At 41.7% G+C, this 11,280-nt stretch overlaps 1 protein-coding gene across 1 annotated transcript; it reads right to left on the minus strand.

Annotated features, from left to right (window-relative positions):
- Positions 1–412: 412 nt before the first annotated feature.
- dila (dilatory) lies at positions 413–10,841 on the minus strand. Its single transcript, XM_067777472.1, has 13 exons — positions 10,363–10,841; positions 9,977–10,291; positions 9,655–9,914; positions 6,199–7,757; positions 6,015–6,135; positions 5,818–5,955; positions 5,443–5,680; positions 5,194–5,376; positions 4,681–5,124; positions 4,403–4,614; positions 4,170–4,341; positions 1,491–1,612; positions 413–1,421 (listed from the first exon to the last, which is right to left on the minus strand). The coding sequence occupies exons 1-13, from the start codon at positions 10,387–10,389 to the stop codon at positions 1,289–1,291; spliced, it is 3,924 nt and encodes a 1,307-aa protein (XP_067633573.1). The 5' UTR covers positions 10,390–10,841; the 3' UTR covers positions 413–1,288.
- Positions 10,842–11,280: the final 439 nt, after the last annotated feature.

Genomic DNA, 11,280 nt, shown 5'->3' on the forward strand with positions numbered 1-11,280 from the left:
TGTGATTGAAAAACTATATTCAGTTTTTGATCATCAAAAGTATTCATATTTGATTATTTCTTTTGTTCAATTGTATGATAACTCATTACTTAGTCAAAAAGAGTAATCAAATTTTATTGATATGTAGGGAAATTCAAAATTTAATCACCTAAATGCTGAGTGGGTATTTTCCAAAAAAAACTCTATACACTATAAAACTCGAAATAGGAAAAATTTCTATATTTAGTCAATAACCGCAGCAGGTTTAAAATCGAAATCTCAAAAAATAGTTAATATTTGTTGTGGTGATCTGGCCACTACTGTAACTACTTGTCTTACATTTATGCCCTTTACTGTAAGTTCTACGTATATGAGTGTTGCCTACTTTCCGGCGCACAAAGTAGAATTTAGCGATGCTATCCTAGTTTTTATGCAATGCTACCAATTTTGTTGTTTTAAGAAAGAAATATTGTTATTTATTGTTTTTATTATTCCAAAAATAAATGTATTAAATTACGGTATTTAACAAACATTAAATGGAAATATGGAAAATTAAAAAATAACTGAACAAAAATTAGTTCAGTATTCAAAATAGGTGCAAAATGGTTTCCACTGCTGAGCGAAAGATCACCGATAAACGGCTGCTAGTCGAGCAAGGCCCATTACAGAACTTTTTTCAAGAAAACTATATCTCAAAATGTCACGTAAAGAATTTGATTGAGGAAAGCCCCATTTTATTTATTTATTATTTTTTTTTTTTGAAAGATGTCATGCTGTCTGAACATATATCAAAGTTTGTAACAAAACTGCCTTAACTTAGCATACATTAAATATATTTTCAGCTGAGATCAATAGCCTATGGAAAAATTTTGAGATAGGACAGTTTTCAACTGAATTCCAAGATAAAGCTTATTATTTTGAGTTAGGACTTTTTGAAGCGAGTTTTGTAATAGGGCATTTTCAAACTATCAGCAGAATAAAGTTATACCTTACTCATCCGTCAACTAAATACACATCGGTACAAATAAGTGGATGTAAATTAAATCAAAATTCCTAAAAATCGAAAATTTTTTCAAAAAATATTTGAGGTCACCGTGCACTAAAATAAGGTTCTCGGACAGATATGTTTGAAGTTGTTTTTTCGTAAAACGCTCAATATAACTTTAGTTTGTTCGTTTTCAAACTTTTTTTAAGGCCGCATGGCCCGGTTTGTAAAAAAGTGTTGTGTGAGAGGTCATCTATGTAGAACTCCATTTCTCTCAATAAATAATGTACACTTACTAGCTACGTACGAGGCAACTTCTTTATTTTACTTCACACAGTAATCCTTTCTTTGTTGCCTTATAACCGCCTCTAATTTGAGGCAACGTTCACGCAAACTACCATTCTCTTTCTGCAATAAATCGATAGTCGTATCCTTCTTCTCGATCGCTTGTTGTACTCTTTGGAATAAAATAAAATATATAGAACATTTAAACAGATTATCCCTATTTAGCTTGTTCAATTCTTACCTCTTGTGTATTTTTTGTATTTCATTATCTCGTTCCAATTTTATTGCCGACACTTCGCTTTGTACTTCGTTGCGCAGATTATCACGAAGTTGGTCACGTTCGGCTATAAATTCGTTGCACATCTGAAATGTGCATATGGATATAAGTTAGGTAAGGGTTAGGTTGGACTGGGGTAAGGATAAGAACTCCACCATAGAAGAGTTCTCGATTCAAGGGGTTGTGTAGCGCAATATATAGCTTCTCCAACCTCACCTCCGAGCGGCGAATCCGGTTCCAGTAACAGACGAGCCTCTGGCGATTACAAGCTCCTCATGGAATTTGGGGGTGGGGAGGGAGGGATGGCCTGAAGGTTTAATGTGGCCATATAAATCGTTCCTGAGATGGTCGGGCTGTGTTACCGGAGCGTACTGGATCTGTATCCGGCAAAGGACCATCACATCGATAACACTCCCCAAAGACTTCGGGCAGTAAACTTATCGCTACAACAACAACAACAACCCGTAGCGCTAGACTTATCAAAATCATTTGATACAGTCAACCATGGCACGTTATTGCAAGACTTGGAACGCTCCACCCTTCCTCCCAGTCTTAAAAGCTGGACCGGAAATTATCTGTGTTATCGGCAGGAATCGGTGCAGCTCAGAAACTTAACATCACAACTTAGAAGAATTAAATAAGGGTTGCTCAAGGGTGGTGTCCTATCCCCACTTTGGTTTAACTTTTACGTATGGAAACTCTCTTCCCTGCCAGAAGGGTCACCATTGCGTCCTACGAAAAAGGTCTTGACTCATCCATCGATGAGCTATGCTATAAAATCAACGGCTACATCCCTAGTCTTTCCAGTTTTTCACCTCGCGAAATCTGAGATTGTCACCGACCAAATTCTCGCCGCCGTGGTGTGATGGTAGCGTGCTCCGCCTATCACACCGTATGCCCTGGGTTCAACTCCCGGGCAGATCAACATCAAAATTTTAGAAATAAGATTTTTCAATTAGAAGAAAATTTTTCTAAGCGGGGTCGCCCCTCGGCAGTGTTTGGCAAGCACTCCGGGTGTATTTCTGCCATGAAAAGCTCTCAGTGAAAACTCATCTGCTTTGCAGATGCCGTTCGGAGTCGGCATAAAACATGTAGGTCCCGTCCGGCCCATTTGTAGGGAAAATCAAGAGGAGCACGACGCAAATTGGAAGAGAAGCTCGGCCTTAGATCTCTTCGGAGGTTATCGCGCCTTACATTTATTTTTTTTTTAAATTCTCGCCGACTTTATTTGCAACATAAACGAAGTAAATGTCGACCAGATTGGACATCCACATCGATGGCATTACGCTACCTCTTTTCTTACATCCCAAAATAATGAATGTGACGTTCGATCAGGCGATCTACATTTTGGCGAGCATGTAGCCGTAATTGTACCGTAAGTCCAGAACAACAACAAAATCCTCAAGTCTCTTGTCGGCAGTACTTGGGGCAAAAGAAAAGTTAACACGCACCTATAGAGCAATTGGCTGGTCGCTTGTATGCTACGCGTCCCCTCTATGGTCGCCGAGCCTGAAGGAAACACACTGGAGTAAACTGCAAGTCTGTCAAAACAAAGCGCTCAGAACTGGCATGGGATGCCTTCTTATGTCCCCAGAATATCACCTATACAGTGAGGCGAGAATACTCCTATAAAGGAGAGAGATGACATGTGGAACAAATAGTTTGTGTTTAATAAGCAGACACCTGTGTATCCCAACCGACATCTGATTGAAGAGACGGCACCTCCCACTAATTTAAGAAGTCATCTCCGTAAGCACTATGAAAAAATCCGGCGTTTAAGAATTCAGCCATATCAAAAAAAAAAGAACAAAGCCTGCAGAAATATCCATAAAAATGCGTCGGACCACACTATGCCAAGTATAGCCCTTGGCGAGCCTCGTTCTCAAAAACAAATACCCTAAACTCGCAGTTGAGTAACGCACCCTCCCCAGGGAGACGCGTGGCATTTCCGCTAATCTTTGATGTGGGTACTGTAATAGGTTAAACTCTTACTTATCCAGAATCAACTCCGATATACCAAATGTATGTCCCGCTTGTAATGTTTCCCACATTACACCCACGATCTTTTTAGTTGCAATGTGGAACCAATGCCTCTAACAGCCATATCTCTCTGATTCAACTCTGTTGAAACTGCATTTTCCTCGGACTACCGTTAGAGAACATGGATGACAATTAGTGAGTGTTTGCACCTATTGGATGGGGCGAAGCACTGCTAGAACAACGACAGGATTAAGTAAGCACCGCACATGGACATCTTAAAAGCCGTCTACTCCAGGGCAGACGCCTGCTTGCAGCCACACCCACTGGAGAACAGATTATGCTAGTTTTTACCCTAAACTCCACAATAGTCCATGAAGCTCTTCGCAAGATTTGGAATTTAGCTTGGGGATTCATCCACTGGATCTCACTATACTGCAAACCTTTATTGGCACTGCTAGACTTAGTATAAAGTACTCAATTTACGTGGCCCTCCGGAAGATTTCAAAATTGGGCCGAACGATATGCAGCGATTTTCTATGTAAAGAAAAATGAGCAACCCGAATGAGCTTCTCAAACTTGGGATAGTCGCGACTCAACCAAACCTAACCGCACTCGAGAACTAAAGTAATTATACCTAAACGAAAAACTTCTGCACAAACTCACCTTTTTACTATGTTCCAGCTCCATTTGTAATTGTTTAATCTCCGCCTCAGAGTTGCGTACTTTCGCATCCGCTTCCGCTAAATTACAGCGTGTCTCAGTATATTTTTCACGTAGTAAACGCTCCGCATTTTCCGCTAGCTGCAAATCTTTATCAAACTTTTCCTTTAACCGACTGAAATGGAAAATATTGCAGTATCTAAAACAGATGTTTTGTTGACTCCGCATGTACTCACTTCAATTTCGTCTCATGCTCTTCCGCATGTTTCTGCGCTTCGTTATCCATACGACTTACAATTGCATCGATCTGACGATCACGCTCAGCACGATAATATTGCCGTATTGCGTTCTCCTTGTCGATCTGTGCTACTTTACATTCGCTTTCGTAATCGCGCTTCCAGATCTCGAAGTCCGCTTCGTACTGCTTCTCGATAGTGTTGATGCGATTCTGGAGAGGGCCGTGAGATAATGTTTATTGAAGGCATTTTAAACTCAACTCGAAATGCGCGCTCACCTGATACTTTTCCTCTTGTTTGGACATTTTCTCTTGTAGCTCCGCAACGGTTTGCTCCAGTTCAATTTCCTTTTCACGTTGCAGCTCTTGACGTCGTACGTGGAAATCAGCATCTTTCAACTTCAACTCATTTTGTAAACGCGCGCGTTCGGCTGCAAAGTCTGCAATCAGTTTTTGTCGCTGTTCATCGAAACTCTTGCGTTCTTCCTCCAACTGACGCTCGAAGCGCTCACGTATTGCCAAACGCTCCTTCTCAATAATGGATTCACGATCTTGTGCACAAGACTCGCGTATTGAATTCTCAACTTGTTCATGTTTAAGACGCGCTTCCTCGAGGGCATTTAACAGTTGTTGCTGGTGCGCCTGTTTGAGCTCATTAACCTCACGTTGATGATTGCTGGTCATTTTATTGATTTCTGCTTCGATACCTCTGACTGTGAGCTCCTACGTATAGAGAAGAGTGGAAGCTGTGTATTAAGATTGATCCAGACACTCGTGTACTTTGAAACATACCTTAATCTTTTTTGTATTCTCGCGTACCCAGCGCTCACGCCTTATCTTCTCACCAGCTAATGCTGTTTCCTTCACGCGTTGCACTTCAGTTTCCAGCTTATGCTCCCAAGCTTGATTTTGACTCTCCAAGCGTCGTGTGAGTGCAGCGACTTTCTCACACAATGAGCCTTTATCTTTGAGTAGCTGAAATTGAGAGCGAGTACGATTGCTCCTCTTCAGGTACTTCACACCAAGCAAAAATCAACTCACCTGTTCTATAAAACCTTGATGCCTCTTCACAATGGTCTCGTAGTGCTTCTTTTGCTCACGCATACGATTCGCCGCATTCGCTTTCTCTGTACGTATGCATTTCTGTTTCTCATTTCGCACTTTCATCACATGCTCTTTGGAGAGATAAACAGCATTGGCGAGCTCATTGGCACGCAAGCTCAGCGCAATTACACGACGTGCGAGTTGATGATTTGGTAGCATAAGTAAATCGGCCAATCTGAAAGAGAAAGAGAAGCGATGTGAGTAAATGAAATAAGTGAAGTAAACGTAGGGGCGTCTGACTGCGTGTGCAAGCGAGACAACATGATGTTTTTGTTGTGTAATGTTTGTGTGTACAAAAACGCTGAAACTCACTTTGGTACATCCTCAGCTATATCAGGTTCCACGACAAATTCAATTTCAGAGCGATTTGATTCCGGTATAGAGCGCCGAGTTTCGAGTAGAGTGCGGTCACAGCTGTCCTCTACATCATCTAAATAGGTGAGTATATCTCTAAAACGCAAGAATTAGTTCTTAGCTCATCTTATCAATTACAAGCTCACACAACTCACTTGTACTTATCCGCTGATTTGGACGATTCAGTCGTCAACTCGCTACGTGTCGAGGGCACAGTATACGGTTGCATATTCAGCTTAAGCTCCAGTTCATTAACCGCCTTTTCAGCATAATTATCTGTTGACAAAAAAAAAAAATAATTCACGCAAACTCGACCTCCTGTAAACCAACTGCACTCACCTTTCTTTTTGTCCTCATCTATTTCTTTTATAACGGACACAATCTCATCATAAGTAGACTCGCCATCCGACTTTGTGGACACTTGTGATGAGCTATCCACTTGCTCGTCCTTTTCATCTTCCTCGCCCGATTCGTCTTGATCGTGTTCGTTATCTCCTTGCCCTTCAATTGCTTCCGTCATGTGCTTTTCAAAATTCATATCCAGCGAAGTTTGCTTACTTAGTGGCTTAGGCTCTTCTAGATTCCCGCTGCCGTGCATTGACATCCAACTATCAACCTTATCCATATTGAACTCTGGTAATTTGGCGTCCTCACGCAAGCTACCAAAGCTCGTAGACTTTTTCATTTTCGCATTTAGTTTGCTCTTCATCGCCGAGTTGTTTGACGTGGCAATTGGGGGTTTCTTCGCATTACCATGCTGGTACTTATCGCCGTCGGAGCTTGGTTGGTTGTTCTCTTTTTTCTTGCTCATGAGTTGCGTCGTGGCAGCTACTTTGAGATAGTTATTGATTACCGTGTCGCTTGTGGGCACGTAGGAACTCTGCATTTTGAAATTGTTATCAAAATTATTATCAGTTTTCGTGAGTTCATTGGAAGTGCTAACTACGAGACTCTTTTTAGTATCATTCTTGAAACTACCACCCGATTGTTTGGACTCAGACAGGTTATTGGGTTTGTCTGAATAGATGTTGGACTTAGTTGGCGAAACATATTTCTCTAAATATGATGGCATCTCAATAGCAGGGTCATACACTGCAAATTTAGTCTTATCCTCTTCCAATATCTGCTTAACCACTGAGTTCTCGAGCTGATCTCCGACAACACTTTTATAATCGCGTATTACTTTTAGTTCTTCAGTCCGTTTGCTGTATTGAGCTCCGTCTTCAAATGAGTAATTAGTTTTGTCTACTACATCTGTTGAGCTTGCTCTTCTGCTTTGCAACCCTTGCGCACCAAACTTACAACTTCTTGAGTCGCAAGCAAATTTGATTTCTGTGATACTATCCTGTGTGCTACTGGCGGTCGATGAACTGCGCGTGCTACACGAACAATTATCGGATGGGCATTTTGGATATTCATAAGTTTCGGCAAGTATACCTTCACCACTGGCCATTGCACCGAAATGTACTGACTTTTTCGTGCCCCCCAATGTGTTGTGCTCTACAGAAGAGCTAGCAGATGCTGCTAACTCGTGCTTATTTCCGAAACTCACGCTAGCTGGCACTGTTATGGGTCCCGGTGCCGATATGGATGCTTCAGTAGGTGCATCTTTTGTAAGTGCTTTAGGCATGTAGGCATCTTGCTTGTCATTGTCACAATCACTTAGACTGAGTTCCGGCTCTTGATCTGGTATACCCGTATTTGGTTTACTAAAGGACACACGCCCCGGAAGATCAGGTTTGGCTGTTTTCTGTAGTATGGTAGCTGTAGTTGATGCGCTGCTGGATTGCCAGTAATCCGTGGCACGCAGCGATGATGTGGATGCTGTAGAACCTGTGGATTTTTCATGTGAAAAACTGGAAGCAGAATTGGCGCTGGATAGACGGGAGGTTGATGCGCTAAAGAAAGAAAATTCGATTGATACATAAGTAAACTTTCAAATCGGGAAACACTAAAACTATGAGAACGGGCTTCAGTAAGGCTTAAATGAAAAGTGAATTTGCTCGAAGCTTTTCAGTTAAGCTTACAAAGCCTCGTACTTGAGTCTATGTGAGAAGAAGGCCTAGGTAAGTTTATGTTAGGTTAAAGGTACTTGGAATAGAGAGGAGCTCAATTCAATTCCAAATGGTCCATATTCCCTCGCTGCCCAGTTTTTGAGCTTATTATATCGGTAGACCTTGTTGACGTAAGATGAATTTATTTCACAGGGCATGTGAAAATGGGCTCGCATAATCTATATTGAGAATGCCTTTGGAAAGTCTGGATAGGTAAGAGACAGACTCACAGTGTGAACCCATGATTTTGGCAGATTACTTGTCATCCACTTCTGGCTTTACGGATATGCCACCTTACAGGACGAAGAGTATTTTTTACATAGCTGAGTACATGCCGATGGTTTGGATCCCAGATGATACTAACTTGAAATAATAAGATGCAATCACAATCGTAGCACACCACATTTGGGCTAAGAGTCTTCTTTGCAGGCTTACATTGACCTCCCGACGAAACCTCCAGCACTAGCTTTCACCTCCGCCGAGTCAGTTGTCGGTGTTAAGAAGTCTATCCTATCCTTCCCTAGAAGTCAGATCTATTTGTGTTCTAGAGACCCCGCGGTTTATTTAACGATCGAATGAAGAGATGTTTCCGTCAAACTTCCCTTATAATAGGTATAGTTCGGTACCGATTCTAGCCCACGAGGAATCCTGCCACGAATGTACAGGTCCATCAGATCTATCAAACGCCCTAATGCTTTTGGGAGAAACGAAGAGGGGTTGATCGGCCTGAAGCCCTCAGGAGTTACATGAGATCTCTAACCGACTTTTAACCATGTTCAAAAACTTTATTATATAGTCAAGTTAAGCGACAAAAAATCTCCAAAAAACTTTGAAATTGCGTAAGAACAATGCAATCAGGCTATGTATACTTTTAGGGCTGGAAACAGTTAATTGCCCACACAAGTCGGCTTTATCGCCTAAGAACAAACAATCGCCAACCAACCGGAACTTCAGGAAAATTACTGTCCATCAAAAGCTCCAGCTCTTTGTTGCTATTCATAGCGGAGCCGCCATCACATCCCTCAAGTAATACAATGCAGCAGAATTCCTTTAGAGAACTTTGCTGAGCCTTCAAATTAGTTGTAGTCTGCCACGTTCTCAGAAGCTTCTTCACTATACATGCTGACCGTGTTTATATCATTGGTCTTAGGAAATACGCCGTATGTTCTGCTTTCTCCCGCCTGAATACAGAGCCGAAAAAGGGTGTATTACGGCAAGCGAGTATAAAAAAAGTTCTCAAAGTCTCAACCTGACATTACCAGCGAAAACAATGTCAGCCTAAAAACCTAACAGCACATCAGTAGGTTAGGGGTATAGCACATTTCTCGCGGTAAGCATGCCTGCCGTAAGAGCCGACTAGATTCCACTGACTCGAAAGCTCGAAAGATTAAGTAATTTCGTTCCCGAGGTAATGGGGCAAGTACCAGATGGTGCTAATACCGGAGTGTGCCGGAGTGTACCGGATTCAATCCGGCAAGGCCTGTACATATTCGCAACAATTCCTTAGCCTTTGTAGAGTAGTTTTGCGCCACTTCGCAGCTAACGAAAAACAGATATACCTGCTCGGTTTCCTGTGTCTTACGTTGGATAATCTGGATGAAAAACTTTCTGAGCGAATTTCTGCGATTAAAAACTTTTATTGCGGAGTACGACTACATAGCAATCGACTTTGATTGTGCCCTATACAAACTTCTTCAGCACGACGATGTCTGCTGCTCCCTTACCCATTTCAAGAGCTTACCTCATTCCGTATTTATTGTTCTCAACACTCGCTGGTAGATGCGTCCGAAATCCCTCACTATCCACACTACTACCGCCTGCCGATTCTATACGTGTACGTTTGTTGCAATCGTAATAAGATGTTGAATGTCTTCTTGCGCTGCACTGCTCAGATTGCGAGTCAGGAGAGCACACACTACCACGACAAAGCCAGGAACGCTTAATCGGCTCGTCCAGCAATAGTTTCAGCAAACTTGAAGAAGAAATTGATTGATAACGTTTCTAGAAAGGGACGCGAAATGATGTGAAAATCTTTCTTAATACCAAAACGGCATAATACTTACATTCTTGCCAAACTTGTCAGTTACGTACTCGCCACCACGACCACAGTACTGACCGCAAGAGTTGTTTGAAATGCGTCCTATGCCGTTTTGTGTACTCGCGCTGCAACTAAACTGCCTGGGTTCAGCCGATTGCGGGCGTGTGGGAAATGGTGAGGAGCGACTACGTTTTGCAAAGAATTGTGCCGAATGTGGACGCGAGCGTAAGTTGTTGTTGTTTGCGCTTTTGTTGTTGCTATGGCTATGGACGCTCGTATGGAAGAGATTTGTTTGTGAGTTAAATTTTGGACGCGGTTTTTGACGTTCAACCAAGTTTATCTGTAAGTAGTGGGGAGGAAACAGATACAGTTTAACTTTAGAATCGTAGCTAATAAGAAACCAGTACTCACCTGCGACCCTCGCAGGCATAAATCCATGCTATACCATCCAAGCAAAAGCAGTTAAAATTGCTGCTTCGTTTTAGTAAAAGTCACTTTTTTTTAAACAAATTTGCCAATTCTCGCGCATACAAAAAATTACATTTTTGACGCAAAAATACAAAGCCAAAGCAAAACTGTTTTTTTTTTTCAAAGTGCTACCAACTTTTTCTTTTTTTGGCGCGCACACACATCTTTTACGCTTGGCTTATAAAACGCGTCTAACTAAATGAGGCGCGCCGGCAGTTGTCCTTGTCCGCTTTGTTTTGGCCACTTCCCAGGTTGTTTAGTTACACGCTTGAGTCTATTTTGATTACTCACCTAGCCAACCCCTAACCAATCAACCCAGCAAGCTTGCGTTTGGCTGTTTTTTTTGTTTTTGTTGACATATTGATTGTACACTAGAGCACGCGTGTTACTCAGCTGGTCAGCCTTAAAAATGTAAATAATTAACCACCCCATTTCAGGTAAGTTTTTCTCATACACCGACACACAATCACACACAACCATCCTATAGTGCTCACTATAAGTTGTTGTGAGCGTAAGTCAACCCTCAGCCGTTTGGTCGTGAAAGTTCTTTATATTCATTTCGATGTAGCTTGTGATATCCTTGCAGGGAAATATTTTCTTCAGAGACTTTCTGGCTCACCTTAGGTTTGTAAAGGCGGGCTTCAGCAAGAAACGGATGTACGTATATGTTCTGTGTTCGTGTGTCGCTCTGGTAAGGTCAAAGAACTAACTACTTCAGGTCTCGAGGAAACATTTGACATAAACCCTAGGAATAGGAAACTTCTGGTATTTGCTTAGAGGATGAAGTTATTTTATAACATAAGTTGTAGTACTTAATTCGTTTTTCTCCGTTTGTTCGTCTAACGAGCTCTGGCCACACAA

This window comes from Eurosta solidaginis, chromosome 3, assembly GCF_040869045.1.
Source record: "Eurosta solidaginis isolate ZX-2024a chromosome 3, ASM4086904v1, whole genome shotgun sequence".
NCBI classification, from domain to species: domain Eukaryota; kingdom Metazoa; phylum Arthropoda; class Insecta; order Diptera; family Tephritidae; genus Eurosta; species Eurosta solidaginis.

Bases quoted from the DNA above. Each gene is read 5' to 3' on its own strand.
- dila (XM_067777472.1), bottom strand. From the start codon at position 10,389: ATGGATTTATGCCTGCGAGGGTCGCAG. The intron at 10,292-10,362 runs GTGAGTACTGGT...CACTACTTACAG, and splicing joins TATGCCTGCGAGGGTCGCAG to ATAAACTTGGTTGAACGTCA. The intron at 1,422-1,490 runs GTAAGAATTGAA...TTTATTCCAAAG, and splicing joins ATACAAAAAATACACAAGAG to AGTACAACAAGCGATCGAGA.